Genomic DNA, 20,138 nt, shown 5'->3' on the forward strand with positions numbered 1-20,138 from the left:
TAGAGAAGGGCTGACATCTGCAGTAATCTTCAGCCTTAAAAGTCGACTTTAATATACTAGTTGAATTTATCGACAGTTAAAACAAACCATACTGGAAATAATCCATGACAATGGAATGTGATACATATGCTTAAAATTTTAAAATTTTACAGCCTTTACTATTTTTTGTCTCACAGCTGAGGCAATACAACAGAGGCTGAGGTCAGTAACCTGACCTTCATAGGCAGTAAGACCTCCTCTGTCAAACAGAAGAAAGGCTTTACTGGCATACTCTATGCCCATATGTCCAGTGAGCACCTGTCTGTCAGCTGGTAGTCACAAACATGCACACACACACGCACACACGCACACACACACACACACACACACACACACACACACACACACACACACACACACACACACACACACACACACACACACATAACCACAGAATAACGTTGGTCACATTGTGAAGTCATACCACAATGATTCAAAACTTAGAGGCAACAGAATCCCTAAATGTATTTGTATGATACTGTAGTCCATGTTCTGCCATTGATTTAAGCAAAATAATATATGCACCAGAACATACAGTCTGTATCTGTTTAATGTCAAAATATTTGAAAAAGTTTTGTTTAAAAAAGATCACAGTAGTAATAATGACACCAGTTTGACACCAAACTGAAAAGTTTTCTTAAAACACTCTTCAATATCTGAAAGAAAGCAGATGGTTTAGGAAAGGAAAGGTTTAGGAAAGAATTTGGCATGGAATGTATAATTCCAGAACGTATAATACACTTTTCATAACCCCAAAAGGAGGAAATGTGTTATAACAACAGTGGGCACTAGTCCACAGATCAGACAAGGACACATAAAAAACTGAGTCATGGATGTCAACAGATAACAGCTGATAGAGATCAGATGGCACTTTAGTCAGCTTCTGATGTGAAAGTAGAGAGGCTTTGTCCATGACTGACGTAAGGAATTAGAGAAATCTGTGCTGGCACAACAACTGAATATAATAGCAGTTGTACAGCTGCCCAGTTTTAAGAGTCTTCTTTGTATTTCTCCGTACTCTATTGAAACACATTATTTAATTAGTTAAGATTACCCTTGTAACCTTGACAATGCAACCTAATGAATACTTTCCACACTATTTAATTCTTAACTGTGTCATAGAATCTTTGCAGGGGTTTGCTTTAACATGGCCCTCTAATAATCCTCAAAACATATACATTACGCTTAAATGCATTTACATTAACACATTTGCTGAAATGTACATTTACTCCATTACAGCACTATTATGAGCTGATCTAGAAAACAGGGAAATAATGAAAAGTAAGATATAATATAATAAATATATAATAAATAATGACTATAAGCATTAAGCGCTTGACTACACATGGTTGATACAATGATCTTAAGAAATATAAAAAAAAAAAATGATTAACACAGAACATATAGTTTTAACAATGTTTTGATAACATAACCAATGAACATCAAGCAATATGAAAGTGACAAATTTGTATTGTGGATATGTTGTATGATATAGACAACATTAATTATTTGGTGTAAGAAAATATAAAATGAATAAAAAAGTAAAAACAAACATCTAAAATTCTATGAAAATCATCATTGCATGTGCTCACAACATTTTTTACTAGGTAAAACTACATGCATGCAATAAACATATTGGGTCAAAACATAGTATCTACATCCGGACTGAATGGGAGGGCTGATTCCTCGAGTAATTCGAATACAAAAAAAAATCATTGAGGCAAATAATTTTTAGTTCAGTTTAATTTAACTACACACAGTGCTTTTTGTTTCCCCATGGACCATTATTACTAATGTCCAAAAACACAGAAGACGCTGCAGAATGAAAAATGGAGGAACAGGGAGAGAACAGTGAGGGGCGAGGAGAAGATTCAGGCCAAAGAAAGTTTCCAAAGTCTGGGATAATTTCAAACTAAAACAAAGAAAACACCATACAGTATGTTTTCCTTTTCTTTCAATATCCACATTTAAAAAAAAATTTACAAAGGAAACAAATTACTTGTACTTTTTGAGAGACTCGTCTTTTTTTTTTTTTTTATCTATGGAATAATTGGCAGACTACTCGATTACTAAAATAAACAATAACTGCAGCCCTTTTGAAATGTGCATTAAATGCTAAGGTATTAAATCAGATTTGTTGTTTTTTAATCTGATCTACTGTCGTATTTCAAACTGTGATCCTGATTGGCGATGACAGATCCAACTTAATCCTACATATTAACACAGGACACAACATGTCTTAAAACACACCACCACTGCACAACGGAAAACCTGTTAGTGATGCAAGGGCAAACAGTTTATTCTATTCTACGATTATCCACTAATATATTTTGCAACGTTCAGACTTTTATGTAATTCCAATATTATTTTCAGTCAAAACAGCCATTCCCATTCAAATGCTGTTTTTAAAAGCCACATTTACACAGGATCAAGCCATACTCATGGATTTATTTCCAATATTAAATGCTTTACTTTAGATTAAAACTAATAGCTAACAGCTTGCTAGCTAGTCTGAGAATCACAGAGTTAAACCAACTTGGCAATGAACTTCCCTTAAATCAGGTCTAGTATGGTTTTCCGAACAATAGTGGAGCTAATCTTTTAAAGTCAGCAGACACTGATGACCTTTGTAAAAGTCAGTACAACAATGTCCTGCCCAGAGAAAAGAGGCCAATGACATACTTGAATTGCACTCTAGGAGTAGAGTATTGTACAAGAATAACAAACATGCTATTAAATCTGTCACTTTTCAAGTTAACCTTAACTACATTATTTAAATGGAAAGGTATATACGTCTGCTAAAAGAGTAAACAAGAGGTGTTCAAGGAAACACTTCCTGGATCTGCAATTATCAATGCAGTGAAACCTCCCAGTGGAAACCAAGGCATTACCACATGAAATATTAAATCAAGAAATCGCACAGAAGCAACTAGTGAGTAGAGAAAACCGATGTACTGCAGAGGCAAAAGCAGAAGAGAACAAAAGCAGACCTGTTGGACTGTGGTGGTCAACTCCAAGCACAACTGAATGATCTTGTTCTTGGTACTGGTGAAGTCACTTATACCAGTCAGAGGGGTTCTGTGATAGTGAAAAAAGAAAGAGATGAGACACTTAGGCACTTTATCAAGCAGCGCACACACACACACACACACACACACACACACACACACACACACACACACACACACACACACACACACACACACACACACACACACACATACACACACACACACACAAACACACCCTGCATATCACTGCACTGAAAGGGACATTAATCTTAAAACAAAACAAAAGTTCAGCAGCAGCACAGATCCTGTTTTCTTTTACATTGTTCTCTGTACTTGCCCAAATCAACCACAACTAACTGCCATAAAATGGCGTTAGGACTACCCTGTCACGTTATGTCAGAGGTTACCATATAACTAAACAGCAGCTGTTAGTTATATAGTAGTGTACAACATACTGTAACCTTTTGGCTATTATTGTTACTTAACATCCTCTAGAAGTCTCATTTTAAAAGAGTAGTTACAGTGTTGTTAATCATTAATGTCAATAATTCAGCTATAGCATGATGTTATGATTTAAAGGATTGCAAGTGCTAATGGTGTCAAAGCAACATTGGGTTAAACATTTCAATCCATGTAATTAACATGAAATCATGAGGCTGTTACTAATGTCATCTTCATTGAACGTTCATTATGAAAGACCTGATACAGCAGTCTTTCATGTGCCCTTTCATTTATTATTAGATTCTGGTTTTAGTACCTTATTTTGAAAAACAAAATATGTAAAACATAAAAATCTGTATATATATATATATATATATATATATATATATATATATATATATATATATATATATATATATATATATATATATATATATATATAGAGAGAGAGAGAGATAGATAGATAGATAGATAGATAGATAGATAGATAGATAGATAGATAGATAGATAGATAGATAGATAGATTATCTTCATTCGGAAAAGCTGTTTCTCAGGTATAGCAGATCTTATCTTTCATATAGCACTTTACCTGTCCAGCCACGTGAGAAGGCTTTTCGCTGCACCAATTAACTCCACCACAGAGGTCAGGAACTCGTTAGGGGGTTTGTGAGCGGCGTTGCCTTCGGACATAGGAATCTTTCTGCGCTCTGACGTACTTAAGTGGAGACTGTTGGATGCTGCTCTCATTCTCACCACTAAGTTTTTCAAGTTATCCGTTTCGACACCATAATTCTGCAGGGGAGATACAGAAACAGTATTAGAATTTTGAAGATCATTATTTCAATTATAAAATGTTTATCAACAAATGGCAATACATGGTTAGATTTCATCAAAGAAATCATTCTGCTGATTTGAACTGGATTCGGATATACACAGAGATTACTATTGCCGCTGAGAAGAAAAGTTATATTTACTGTAGTTTAAGCTCGTCCATTTTGACACTGTGTCATAAAACAAACATGATCAGGAGGTCAAGATGATAATGTAAGCCATTTGCTGCGTTTAGAACCGCATTACCCTATTTAGAGCCCAAGGATTTCTGGCAAACAGCGTGCTGCTGAATTTAGATCCTAAACCTGGCAGCCAACCGTGCTCTTTTAACAGGGCTCGGAAAGAATGAGTGCTGAACATCTGAACCTGTGCACTGGGAGAGTCGAGGGGGGTGCCTCCTGTCTGCAAAATCTCAGCTCACAAAAAGCGATGCACCATAGCCAGACTCTGTGGTTTAATGTTCTAACCAAGGGAGAACAGTCTGTTTTTAGCCCAGCACGAGCAGTCTTAACCTGCAAGATACCAGAGCAGCAGTCCTCACATCTGTTTTTACTATCAACACTGTAAAACAGATGATAAATATTCAAACTCTGCCTATAATCTAGTCCTGTAGGGCTTTCTCAAACATATGGATGCTGCGGGTCAATGGAATGACTGGAGTCATCTAGATCAAAGAATCATGCACACATCTAGTCTGAACTTAACTATAGTTTTTTAACTGCTGGTAATGGGAGGCCCAAAGACCTGTTTTGACAAAAGAAACCGACCCCACACTTAGCTTTCTTATTATAATACTAATTATAAGCAGGTTTAGAGTTTTAGACTTTCTCACAGACATTCTGAAGACTCAGTATCCCCATGTTGAATGGTCATGAAGCAGGCAGTCCTGTTAGGGCAACATGGCTGTAATATGGGCAATAACTACAAAGAGGAATGGTTTTAAATAATAAAGTAAATCCTCTGATGAAATGGGGCAGCATGCGGTTAAAGAAAAAGCCTTTTGTTTGGAACCATGGTTCCTAATCTCTCTCTCTTTCTTGAATCAGGGCAGAAAAACTAAGCACAGACTCTGTAATGCTGCATTCGAGCAAGGCAACTGCTCCAGATTTCCATATATTATCTGACCATACATTCAGACCTCAGCTTTCTATTAATATGTAATATACAGTGAGGAAAATAAGTATTTGAACACCCTGCTATTTTGCAAGTTCTCCCACTTAGAAATCATGGAGGGGTCTGAAATTGTCATCGTAGGTGCATGTCCACTGTGAGAGACATAATTTAAAAAAAGAAATCCAGAAATCACAATATATGATTTTTAAACTATTTATTTGTATGATACAGCTGCAAATAAGTATTTATATGACCCTCAAAGACCTGTTAGTCTGCCTTTTAGATGTCCACCTCCACTACATTTATTATCCTAAATTAGATGCACCTGTTTGAGGTCGTTAGCTGCATAAAGACACCTGTCCACCCGATACAATCAGTAAGAATCCAACTACTAACATGGCCAAGACCAAAGAGCTGCCCAAAGACACTAGAGACAAAATTGTACACCTCCACAAGGCTGGAAAGGGCTACGGGGAAATTGCCAAGCAGCTTGTTGAAAAAAGGTCCACTGTTGGAGCAATCATTTGAAAATGGAAGAAGCTAAACATGACTGTCAATCTCCCTCGGACTGGGGCTCTATGCAAGATCTCACCTCGTGGGGTCTCAATGATCCTAGGGAAGGTGAGAAATCAGCCCAGAACTACACGGGAGGAGCTGGTCAATGACCTGAAAAGAGCTGGGACCACCGTTTCCAAGGTTACTGTTTGTAATACACTAAGACGTCATGGATGAAATCATGCATGGCACGGAAGGTTCCCCTGCTTAAACCAGCACATGTCCAGGCACGTCTTAAGTTTGCCAATGACCATTTGGATGATCCAGAGGAGTCATGGGAGAAAGTCATGTGGTCAGATGAGACCAAAATAGAACTTTTGGGTCATAATTCCACTAAACGTGTTTGGAGGAAGAAGAATGATGAGTACCATCCCAAGAACACCATCCCTACTGTGAAGCATGGGGGTGGTAGCATCATGCTTTGGGGGTGTTTTTCTGCACATGGGACAGGGCGACTGCACTGTATTAAGGAGAGGATGACCGGGGCCATGTATTGCGAGATTTTGGGGAACAACCTCCTTCCCTCAGTTAGAGCATTGAAGATGGGTCGAGGCTGGGTCTTCCAACATGACAATGACCCGAAGCACACAGCCAGGATAACCAAGGAGTGGCTCTGTAGGAAGCATATCAAGTTACTGGCGTGGCCTAGCCAGTCTCCAGACATAAACCCAATAGAGAATCTTTGGAGGGGGCTCAAACTCTGTGTTTCTCAGCGACAGGCCAGAAACCTGACTGATCTAGAGAAGATCTGTGTGGAGGAGTGGGCCAAAATCCCTCTTGCAGTGTGTGCAAACCTGGTGAAAAACTACAGGAAACGTTTGACCTCTGTAATTGCAAACAAAGGCTACTGTACCAAATATTAACATTGACATTTTCAGGTGTTCAAATACTTATTTGCAGCTGTATCATACAAATAAATAGTTAAAAAAATCATACATTTAAATTTCTGGATTTTTTTTTTTAGATTATGTCTCTCATAGTGGACATGCACCTACGATGACAATTTCAGACCCCTCCATGATTTCTAAGTGGGAGAACTTGCAAAATAGCAGGGTGTTCAAATACTTATTTTCCTCACTGTATATATTTTTATATTTAACTTAAAATGCACATGAAGCTTTGTTTAAAAATAACCTGTCTGAAAAACTATTTAATTTAGATTATCATCACTCAATAGCATATAGAGAAAAAACACCCACTTTCATGCCATTGTTACAGTGATGTGTAACTGCTGCACCTAATTCTGGTTCGGATTTGTCATTGTCATGCCATACTGTTCAGTGGAAAAACACTATTAGGTGTAGCATCTGTTATCTGTGTTGTATAAAAATCTAGTATGATTTGCCTGGGGAGAATTCTAAAGTGCTGGTAACACTAGCCTTAGAACTTTCCACTGCATATAGCTGGCTGGAGCATCTATAATATCTATTCCAGAACTGTGAGACAATAGAACACACTTTCCACCAGGAGACTGAGTAAAAAAACATAGTGGTATAAGGTTTCAGTACAAGCTCTGCAAAAGCTATATTGTAGTCCCAATCCAATTCACTGATATGTAGCCATGCTGCGTTTAATGGTTCTTACATGAATATATAGTGAGACTTGAGCAGTGCAACTATAATACAACTTATACTGTGTATTCTGTATAAATAAAAGACAGAATCTGCATATAATGGTCTTCACACATTGACAATTCAATTAGTCATTATGATCATGCAAAAGAAAAAGGGAAAAGAGACAAATATTCCTAACAAGTTGTTATAATGATGCAATCCTCCACATTTCCTTACAGCGTGTTAAAAATATAAATATAAAATACTTAACTATACTTTTTTGCAAGGTGTTGACAGTCCCCGTACAATTCCCACTGGAACATTTAAGCTAGATCCTTCCCAAAAGCTCATAAGATACATTTTTTTAAAAAGGCCCTTCTCAAATGAGCTAATTTCTAAAAAGGCAAATACTGGTCAATGGCAAACATTTCCCATGGCACCAGTGACCTGCCGTGCCGTTCCTAATGTCTACATTGGGAGTTCAAAGAAAGTTTGCTCGTGTAACAGAATTCCACTCCAACGTAAAAATGTAATGTAAAATTTATTTAAGATAACATCAAAGAACAAATCAACCTTGGAAATATTTATGAAGAAGATCAAAAGAAACTTTGGTCTGTTATGTAAATTTGCAGACTGTGGATGCACAATGTCTGGGCCCAATTAAACCCTCATAAAATAAGGGATGCTGGATTCTAGGATGTACCATACAGTTTATAAATTATGACATAAGCATCAATCAAGTCTTTCACTTGACCTAACCAAAGCCTCATGTGTTAACCTGACATTAATGCTTCCATTATTCAACCAATAGGAGAGCAGCTAGGGTCCATGTACTGGCCTGAGATAATGTTGTCGTCAGCTTGACCACCATAATTAGTTTAAAAATGCTTATGTGGTCATGTATCAAAGCAAGCAAACATATACAAGATTAAACTAAACACTTTAAATGTACAGGGGCTTGTTCAGTCTCTTGTCATTACAAGCAACTACCGCAAATCTCTGCTGGCAAGTCTACCTCTGGACACTATTCGTCCACTGCAAATGATCCAAAACGCAGCTGCACGACTTGTGTTCAACCTTCCCAAGTTCTTCCACACCACCCCATTGCTGCACTCCCGCCACTGGTTTCTGGTAGCTGCACGCATCAGATTTAAAACACTTGAAAAATGGACCAGCACCCTCCTACCTCAGAGACCTCATCATTCCTTTGACTGCACCATGCTGCCTGAGATCCTCCAGCACTGCTCGACTGGTACCACCTTCTCTCAGGGTAAGGAGTAAGTATACTTTAAGGTTTAAAGGCACCAAGGTGGTGGAATGAACTTCCCTAGATGGCTGACGGATAAAGACCTACCTCTTCCCGAAACACATTAAACTAGCACTAAACTAGACAAGACTAAATCCTCTTAACAGAGTTGTGGCTAATTGTATTTTAAGATTATAATCTAGCAAACCAGTGTTGATTTATTCATTGATAGAAACTCAAAGCACTTTCTGTTGCTCTGGATAAGAGAGTCTGCTAAATTACAAAAATGTAAATGTACAAACATCAAGTGTTAGCAAAAATAAGTCTGTTTAAACATCTTGATATAGCATTTCTGCACCATGCTCCTTTTAAACCTCCAGTACGGTTCAGATGAAGCCACCATGTTTAATGGTACAAGGAAGACATGCATCAAGATTCTCCTCTGTCTCGGCACACAGGCGTTAATATGAACTTCACCTGTCGGTGCTAAAAAAAAAAAACTAGCTATTTACCAAGTACTTCTATTTTTACTTTGCTATTTGACTTATACTTTTTCATACTGTTCTAACCTTCCCAAAGGTTTTTAAAAATGATGGTAGACTTAATAAAGTAACACAAGGATGTGTTTTTAAATAAAGACTAAAAGCACTTCTAGTTGCTCTGATAAGAGCATCTACCAAATAGATGTAAATTATATTTTCAATCTTCCTTGATTAGCACATGAATGGCAGTTATGTTTGTAAAACTGTTTCAGTGTTCTAGGCACAGTGCAAACTGAAGAGGGCTTCAGAAAACTCTTTAGTGGAGAGTCTCCAGCAGCATAAGAATCTCACAAAAAGCTTTAAGCGATCAAAGACCAGAGCTTTAAACTGCTGTTTTATGATGAAGGAAGTGGTAAAATGTAAAGCAATTCCATCTGCTTAAACAGAGGTTGACAGTGTTGCAAAGCACAGCTTGAAACTATTTTGTTCATCTCCCCTCTACCTAACTTTCCCTTGTACACTCATTTAAGTCATGTTGGCTATAAATCTTGTTAATGTAATTACACCATTAAGATACTGCTAAGTGTGCAAAAGAAAATATTCCATGAATATGATGATGAAATGAAGGTTAGAAAAAATAACTTTAATAAGGATGAAGACCTATCCCCAAGCCCCACATTGTTCTATATTCTTGTTTGTCCATCTGTGTACACAAGCAAGAACACAAAAGCATGACCTCAATATAACCTCATTGTCTTTTGTCAAAAAAAAAAAATAAAAAAAATCCATAAAAGATCTGCAAGGATCCATCCCATGAAAAGAATGAATGAATGAAGAATTCAATTTTTGCTTTTGGCTGTCTTTCTCCTGTTCTTCCACAGATACTTCCACATTCTTAACTCAGGTTCATGATAGACTTTATAACCAATTCGGATTTGTAACAGTATAGTTGACTAGAAAAGTCATGTTGAAAAGATATAACTGATAGAACAATATATTTGTTGTAATCATACCTATTTACCCCTTACAGCAACTGCACAATTTAATTCTAGAGCAAGATTTTCAGCTGAACACTTCCCATGACACAACCTTTTCGCTATAATTTTGTTATCAGGTACTACACTCTGATTTATGATTCCTTCCAAACAGGTTTCAGAAAAATAACAAAACAAAACAAAAAAAAGCATGTACAAACCACAGAAGACCACAGTACAAGACAAAGTTCAACTTTGCAGTGCAAATTTGACCACATCTATTGTTTTGCTGTCTCAGCTCGACCACTGAGACAACCCCTTGTATGAGAAACATCTGTTTGTACAGACATGGAGAGAAAATTGTTTTTAATTTCATAGCACCTGTCATTTTATTTGCACACAATACCAAAATGGGTAAATGGTCTATTTTGTCTTAAATAAAAAATAAAAAATAAATAAAAAATAGATTTGTTATCACAAATCTAAGTCTGCTATCAAGCTTTTACATGGTGTGTTAGGATAATAATTATTGAGCTTACTAGTAAATAATACTCTGAAATGCTTTATCTTTTTAAAATGATACATGTGATTCAATAGGCATAATTGTGAATGTGGAATTTATAATCTATAAGTAAATTGTGTGCAATGTGTTGTTGATAAATGATGAATACGGACAAAATTAAATACAGGAAACATGACTGTGGGTAAGTCTATTTCCGTGTTTTCAGTACTGACCAGAGCACATAGCAGGTCCACTGCTTCCAGAACCAGCTCCTGATGCCCGATGCGAGCCACCCCAAGCTCTTCCAGGTCTTGGTGCGAGATCTTAAGCAGCTGCTCTCCACTGATTTTTTCTCTCTCGAAATTGGCAACATATTGCTGAAGACTGTCATCAAGACCTGGACAATGTAGAATAAGAAAAAACGGCATTAATGCAATGTAGTAAAAACATTTATAAGAGTTATATTCTCATATCCGGCCACATCAGAAAGTTTAGGTCCAGACTAGGTTGGGTTTCAATATAACATATATATCTACACACATGCATTATATCTTCACTGTGCTAACACGAGTAGTAGACGCCTGTGTTTGCTTTGCAGTCACTCAGAGAGAACAGGTGTGAGATGGATGAAGCCTGATAAAGCCATTATAAACTCCATGTAGGTTCCAAATGCTTGCATGTATGTGTATGTGCATTAACTGATATAAACTCTCTATTCCTAAAAGGCATCGCAATAAACAAATAAACAAACAGACAAACACATAAACGGTAGTGGACTACAACAACTACACAGGTTTCTATGAGTTCCATTTTGATCTGTAAAAAATTAGGAAACTTTTATATATAGCTTCTTACTTGAGGAAGTTATACTTCTGTTTACTGTTTAACCTGAAACCGTTGAAGCAGGTTTTTTTTAGATGCCTTTACAGAATGCAAATGAGCATGCTGAATGAACTCCAGCTATTTAACTTAGCACAGGAACTTGCATTCGATTCCAAAACCAATCAGTTGCCTGTGCAACAACTCGCTCCGACGCCAAGTGACATACACAACGCAGCTCACTGACGGAGTCATTCCACCAGTATGTTACTGAAGGATGGCTCTATGGGGTAATGGGGGAGGGGCATGCCACAGTCAAAGGCAGTACAGAGAGGGCCAGCTGCAGAGCACTGGCCTTGTGCCCTGTTAGTGCTCAATGGCCTGTCAGCCCAGACACAACAACACAGCTCATCATTCAACACCACATCCATCTCAGTTCAGCTTTGGAGATGCAACACAAAGCACCATCCTAAATGGCATTTATAGAAAAGCCTATACTGTTCAAAGCATCTTATTCCTCATATTAATATATTCAATTTGATTAATAAATTTCATTACAATATTAATTCTTCTACAACAATTTTACAATTCATTTCTAGAAAAAACAAAACAAAAAAGCAATCCTTAATCCATTCAGTATATAACTTTGGAGTGTATCTCAGGTTAAAAGATGTCACATCGCAATGCTAGAATTAACAGCTCTCACAAAGGCTCACTAATAAAAGCCATTCACTGAAGCTCAATTGACTCACATTATTTGACACTGACCTGGACAAAAAAAAAAGCATGGCTTTAATCACAATAAATGAAATCAGAGTTTTTCGGCAGCTTTTAAAGCATTCCAACATTCATGGTTCCTTTAAAAAATCTAAAATTAAGGATCACTTTTCTGACACGGACATATTTAAGCTATAGAGATCGAATAGCAAATTATATATATGTAGATCTTTTTCACCTGCTTGACCTACCAGGCAAAAACAAGACAGTGTGAATTTAGTGAAAACAATAGGAAGTCTGGCTCCTCTGGTCAAAACATGTATGAAATTGTATAGGTCCCACCATAAACACGCAAAGTGTGTTTTTGTAACGTGAACACAATGAGGAAAGATAGAATGTCAGTGTTGTGTGAAGTGAACAAAAGTGAAGCAGCTTAAAAAAAAAAAAAAAAAGCAGACAGCCATTTCACTCCAGTTGTCTAGGTAAAGAATAAAATGCCTCGGGACACTGTTGTGTGCAATCAACAACAGGAAAGCATGATGCGGTTATCATCCTAAAGCTAATTATTTTACTATAACAGCATGTCCTGAGGTGTTTTATTTCCCTTATAGCAATAATGTTACATTTGTTCTTAATTAGGGCATAGGACATTGTACATTATATCCATTTATAAATGATATTTAATGTAATAGTGCATCTATGAGATATGTTAGTTCATGATGTCACTTGCATTACTGCAGCTATAAACAGTAGTGTTTCCTTTGTTTGTCGAAGTTAGCAACAAAAACACAGCTTTTCCTGTGCACTGTAACTGTTACAATTTTACATTGGACTGTTACAAATCGCTGAACTTTCACCATTATTTAAAAGTTTTTTACAAAGTAAAAACGTGAGGTCATTACATGCTGCTATAAAAAAAAAAAAAAGGGGTGTTCTGTGATTTCAGTTTATAAAAGATAAACACAAAATGGCTGTAAACATTTTAGCATCAAATGACTGGCTTCATTACTAATTTGTTTATTTAAATTTTAAGCAGTACTTTAATATGATAATATTTTAATATTTCTCCTACAATATTTTGTGTACAATATTTAATAGGAAACTGCCACACACTCTGGTAGGGTATAGATAGTTCTAGGATCTTGTGCTATTAGATCAGCCGCTTGGCCTTTTTTTTTTTGTGTTTTTTTTTTTTTCGTAAAGAATTTAATGTGCTAAATTGTACACTCTACACCTTTTAGTGTAAGATATTGAGTGACCTTAACATCTGTTCCAACAGGAAACAGCACAAACCTCTCACTACCACTACCCCCACCCGACCCTTGTAATATCTGGAATTAACACCCTCTCCATTTTGCTGTAGTCCCTTCTTGTAGACAGGCTCTCAACCACAGACAGGCCCTGTGAAAGAGGAAGAGCAAACTTTGGTTCTCAGCGATTTGATTACATGAGAATAAAAAGCCTTCCACCTCTCATAGAATGAATAGCCTCCCAGTGGGAGAATGAACCTATCTGACCCCCCTTTATACACACACACACACACACACACACACACACACACACACACACACACACACACACACACACACACACACACACACACACACACACACACACACACACACACACACACACCTCCCTTCAGTGCTGGCCATGCTCTCCAGGGGAGAGAAGTGGAAAACACATTGTGTACCATAGTGGCTGCCACTGTTTCTTTCTCTTTTTTTATTTAGACTTTCGGGCAAACCTGTGAGGATTGCAGGAATGTCCATTGTTCTCCAAAGATGCCCTGTTGTGGGAATTCCAGATTTCTACAGTGTCATTCCCTTGGTACACAACAAGCCCTGTAAAGGCTGAAATGGCAAAAAAAAAAAAAAAAGCTTTCAATGTGTTGAGCTTTAAACCCTAATTCATGACTTCCCAGAATGAAAACAAACCCTTGTGTAAGAAGTACAGTTTTATAAGAACAAAAACACTGATTATTAACGTATTATTTTTGTCCTGTCCACGAGAATTTATGATCATGACAAGATAATTTATTCATGAAAAGATGACTCAAGCTTACCAAGTTGAACAAAAATATCTCTACTCATCTCACAAACATGGATACTAATAAGCAGTGAAAATCCATTACTTGAACAAACATGAGAACAATTATGTCAAGAACCTGTTTCTTCACTCTAGGCACAAACCGACTCAGTGATGTGTAGAACTGTCTTGGGAAAATAAGAGATAAATGAATACCCACCTCGGTGGGGCAATGCTGTATGCTGGGAGACAGACAGGACTGATGGCATAAAGGTGCTCAAGCTGACCCCCATGTAGCCTTGACGTGTGACAGATGCTGATGGGGAAGGAGGTGTTAGCGAGCAAAAAGTGCCCCAGGGTAAAGAAACTGATCTGACAGGTTTGCTACAGCTCACATGCAACTTTTGCATTAGGCAGGAAAGGATCAAGTAGGGGGAAGAAAGGATTAATCACAGGTCAATCAGCTGAGACAAAGACCAGCTCAATTTACCACGGTTATACTATATTGCGAAATAATCTTTTAACTGTATTGACTTGAATGATACAGACACTAATCTAGACATGTCATACAAAAATACTACTAATTAAATTTTTCTAGAGTCTAGACAAAGCAAGTTTTAAATCATGAAGGTCTGAACATTGAACTTGCTTTAACATAAACTCTTTACTCACTACAGACCTTCAGCTCAGAAAAACTAGCCAAAACGTAGACTCCCTGGAGCCTGAGAGTCTGGCATTTTTACAACCACTAAAAGCTATACTAAGACTTTCTCACTATTGATAAGTTTGAACAATGTACTGAACAAGGGAACATTACAGATGTGTAATCAGAGGTGGTTTGGAAATCAGGCACTCCCTGATCTACCACTCTTACTATTTTCTGTGCCACATACCCAAGAGGCAAAACCACAATTACAGAGAAAAATCTAAGTCTGAGGTGGGGACACCTAACATGTACAACACTACATTTATCCCAGTGTTTACATACAAATTACAGAAAAGAAAGCCTATGATGGTGGCATTCTTTTCTCACGAATGAGGAATGCAGGTTTTCCCCAAACCATCAAAGTCCTTAATATGGCAACCAAATAACCTCAAACACAAACACAAACTCTGATAAAGAATGTGAGTTAGAACAGACCCAAAAACACATTTAATTGGAGAAAATGGTCTGTTTCCATTTTCTTTTTTTGAAACCTTAATCAATAATACCCCATTAGACGAACTATTCCAAAATTTGACTGGCTGTTATAAATTATGCAAAGTGCCAGATATTTATTGTACTGTCAAATAAATTAAAAGGCACAATGAATGGTTTCAATCGGCTCTAATGTTTTATGTTTTGGCACTGTTAACAGTAGAAACCTGTTTTTCTTCTAAATCGTCCAGAAGACAGTAAGATGTGCTACTCATAATAGGTTTTCTATAAAATGTAAAAAAAAAAAACAAACATAGAACTTAATATCTTTTCACATTTATAAATAAATAAATAAATAAATAAATAAATAACTTAATTGCATTGCAGGATGTCATTATTAATTACACAGCGGAAGAATGAAGGATGTAGTTTGCTTTCAGTTGGAATAGTGTTTGTTGTTACTGGATCATACCAATGCTTTCGTGTCCTTTTAAGTTGTATTTTTCTATTCTAGGTGAAAGCTTACAAAATCTTTACAGTGGGCTCATTAAAACAGTAATGAGAGTCTGAAGCCACAGAACTTGCACAGAAGAGAAAAACACGCACTCTCAAAACTTTCCATTAAGTCCTCACATGCATCCATATGCTATTAAATGTTTTAATTTTAAATATAAAATAGCAGGAGTCCTATGGCAACTAACAACTAGAGATGTTTGCCTTTTATTTCTAAAACCACAGCAGTGAAGAGGCAGTGCTCTGTTTAATTTCATAAGAAAAATATGCAGTTTATAATTCAAGATAAAAGACAATCATCTGCATTTCTTCCCCAAATCTGGTTCTAAATTTTGCAATTGTGCTCAACTCCATGGAAGAAAAAGCCCCTGGCAAAGCTTAATTTATTGACTTATCAAGATACACACAGGTATAATAATGAAGAGATGAAAGAATATGTATGGGAAAAAGGTGCTATTGGACTAGAACATTGCCCATGATTCTTGCTCTTAGCTAACAGGGGTTCTAACCTGTTGCAACCCATCCACCAAGGTTCAAAGTATTGTGTATTCTATTATGGTTTTCTGCTCACCACAGTTGTGTTTATTTTATTTACTATAGACATCCTGTCAGGTCAGACCAGTCAGGTTCTTTTCCCAATCATGCTCATGGACAGGGTGTTTTTTTTTTTTGTTTTTTTATATTCAACTTAAACTTTGGCTGCATTATATTTTGTTCTCCAGACGTGGAAAGACCAAACTGTCTCTTTCTTAATATCTGTTTTAGATTAGTTTCTTCTGTTTCCATTGAGTTTTATTTTATTTTTTATATCAGTGTGCAGGTTTGAAAACCCAATGTGGTCAGTTGTTTAGCACAGGACAACTTACCATGCTAAACAAATATCATATAAAACACTGTATCTAACCAATTTACCCAATAAAAAACATACTTTTTTTTTTGCAGTCCACTCACGTTACATTCACTCTGAAAATGCCTTTAGGAGACAGCCTTCAAAACCATGCTAAAATCTTACCACAAATGTATAAATGCTGCACCCATCAGATAGCACCTAAATCCTGACTCCAAGCATTAATACAGCCAATTATTCAATAAGTTTGAGCCTATTTATGCTGATGCCAAAACTGCATCATACAAAGAGTCTTCTTGCTTTTCAAAGTGGCAAACAGGGGTAGGATCTCCCACAGTGCTCTGGTGTGGTTAAGACTTTTTTGTATGCGCACGTGCATTACCACCCCATCTATGTTTGCCTACATGCAGGTGCTGGTTGTGAAAATTGTGTTTAAAAACAACCACACAGTAATAGTATAGAACAATGTCTTCACTTTTGTTTATGTAGTGATGAAAAGCCAGATCACATACATTTGGACAATACTATAACTGAATTCAGGTGAAGAAAAATGTACTTGTGTTTTTATGTGCAGGTTTTCAGGACGTTCCTGGTTTGGTGGAACAGGATTGTGCTTCAGGTTGCCATTCTGTATCGGAAGAATTAAGTTAAAAATGTAATGGCAGTTGCTACTGAAATAACAGAACCGATAAAAAGAAAACCCAATATGATGGTCAATAAAATACCCAGCATTTTGCTTGTGGAATTGGGAACTACATGTAATTTTCCACTCACAGTCATCGTCATAAAAAAACAACAGCTGGAAGACTGCAGATGAGTCATCAGGCTATTGTTTGTAACCTGCTATAAATCATTAGAGTGTTAAGAATGTGATGCGAGATAGTAGTTAATTGCTGTGCCACAGGGAAATCCCATCTCTGCCAGGTGTTTTCCAAGTCTTAGTTCAACTGTCTTTCTACGCTTCTAGATTTTTATTTATGAGGAACGATTCTTTATTGTTGTTGTTATTTGTTGATGTTAGATCCTGGGAGGGACATCTTTTGATGTGACAAACAAGCCTTAACCAACACCAAATTAAACCAATTACATGCCTAAATGAAAAATTAACCAGGCTAAACAAGAATAAGCTGGTAGAAAGTATGGGCAAGTCTCAACATGTTCCAGACATAAATTTGCAACTTGCACCAGTTATGGAGACAAAAGGGAACATGACCTTTGGTAAAACCATATTAAGAGGTAGCTCCTTAACAAAACTACAGCCAAGATGATCCCTTAGGAATGAAATTCTTGAGGTGCGTTTTATATATAGTGCATGCACCAGTGTTTATTTGGTCTTTAATTTTCAAATATGCTCTAAAAGCCACAAGTGGGCTGGAACAAAGGACAAAGACATAAAAGGCTATTTGTAGCACATTTCTTTCTTGATTCATTGAGGGTTTGGCCTAGTTGCAGTATACATTCCTGTGTTGGTGGTTATTTAAACATAGCAAATTATGCCTGTATGTCTCACAGTCCAAAAGCTGGATGCATTTCATATTATAAAAGAACTGTGCAAGGACTTACCAGAATCATTCTGCATATAACAACAACAGAGGGTTAAACATTAAATCCAAACAGCCAGAAAACAGGTCTTTCAACATGCATTCAACAGATAAAGATCAGATATCTCAGATATGCAGAAAATGTGCTTGGCAATTCTAATAATTTGTTCTGTATGACGTCAAAGGTATCAGGTTATGCTCTAACTATTTGCAACATCCATAATGGATTTATGTTTTTTTGTTTTGTTTTGTTTTTTACAGCTATGGCATGGCACTGCTGTCTGTCAGCTAATGTATTGTGTAAAATATGTGGTAGCTCAGTGGCTAAGGTGTCCAACTTCTGATTGGAAATATTTTCATTCAAATCCCAGCAACTAAAAGCTGCCACTTCTGTGCCCTTGTAAAGGCCCTTAACAGTCAACTGCTCAGTTGTATAAATAAGATAATTGTAAGTCACTCTGGATAAGGCCATCTGCCAAATACAAACATGTAAATGAATAAAGATAATGTTTTGGCATGAAATAAAATTATTCTGTGTTATACAGTACCAAATGTCATTTTATCATCACAACCAGCAACACTTGACTCACCTATCAGCTAAACATTCAAGAGAATAAAAACACATGCTGGATTTTATGAATAGAATGTCCACAGATGATCTAAATGAGGCTCTAATGCCATTTCATCTACATTTTAAATGTGCATTTTACTTGATTAAAGTACTACCTGTCAGCAACCTAATGAGCCTCAGAACTGACATTGGGTTTTTCCCTCACAGCGTTTTTTTTAATCTTAGTGTTTTTAAGAAGCCAATGCTTTTAGGTTATGAGGGAAGCTAATGCTGGCTTTGGTAAACTCAGATAATCTTGTAGATTTGTACTGGGATACTTAGGTTTGAATTCAAAGCCAAGAAGTTCACTTCACCCTGGCCACACACACACACACACACACACCCACAAGGTGACCATTTATCAGGTCGGGTCTCTGTGGGAAACAGAGCATGGACTCATGCAAATGTCAACTGACTCTATGTATGAGTGGAACAGTGCTTTATGTACAGATTATCTTAAAGTGGAGCATGTGCATCTAAAACAGTTTAAAACTGACAGACAGAAACAATTATTCAAGTTCTAAAGGTTGTCACACCAAAATACCATAAGCCAGACATCCTTAATCACAGGACTAGAAAACTGAAGACAGAGATTCCTATGTGTAGACTAATAATGACACATATATCTTTCTGAGAATTATTGCATGTACAGTCCACAATACAAACTCTCAGGCCATGATGAAATAAAGCTGTATAGACAAAAAATAACATCGAGTTTGCTGGCACAAAGGCACAGTGGAAAATCTTGCCATGTCTCCAAGTTACTAAGATGGTCTGCTTTAAATTTATATAAACCTCTTAAACAGGAGCCATATGGTAATTTAATAACAGTAAAGTCCACATATAGTGTTAATACGGCTTTTTAAACAGCAAAAATAGAATGGCTATGTGTCAGCTAAATGTCAACTATTCTAAATAAGGTGTCTATACAGGCCCTGCAAAAAAGTCGTTGAAAACTTCATTTACATACACATGTAATCAAAACCAAATATATGCAAGCATGCGCATGCACACAATTTCAACTCAACACAACTCAAAGGATTTATTTTGTACAAACAGGTTCCTGAAAGTCCTGTCATTCTATTTTGCAGTGAGTGCTGGACAATTTGAACTCATTTAAGAGTTCAGCTTTCTCAAACAGACTATCTTTGTTGTGGAATATGCATCATTACCCAGTT

At 36.8% G+C, this 20,138-nt stretch overlaps 1 protein-coding gene across 2 annotated transcripts in view; it reads right to left on the bottom strand.

Annotated features, from left to right (window-relative positions):
- LOC310727521 (connector enhancer of kinase suppressor of ras 3-like) overlaps window positions 1–20,138 on the bottom strand; it is a 46,857-nt gene that overhangs the window by 22,810 nt on the left and 3,909 nt on the right. For both annotated transcript variants that reach the window (XR_014534038.1, XM_083544063.1), the window contains exons 2-4: window positions 10,981–11,144; window positions 4,081–4,283; window positions 3,030–3,117 (exon numbers count right to left, since the gene is read on the bottom strand). Coding sequence is in view for 1 of the 2 variants with exons in the window: in XM_083544063.1 (XP_083400189.1) it covers window positions 3,030–3,117; window positions 4,081–4,283; window positions 10,981–11,144 (455 nt within the window). In the remaining variant the exon portion in view is untranslated. The remainder of the gene's footprint in view (window positions 1–3,029; window positions 3,118–4,080; window positions 4,284–10,980; window positions 11,145–20,138) is intronic.

Source organism: Silurus aristotelis (assembly GCF_946808225.1).
Source record: "Silurus aristotelis genome assembly, chromosome: 6".
NCBI classification, from domain to species: domain Eukaryota; kingdom Metazoa; phylum Chordata; class Actinopteri; order Siluriformes; family Siluridae; genus Silurus; species Silurus aristotelis.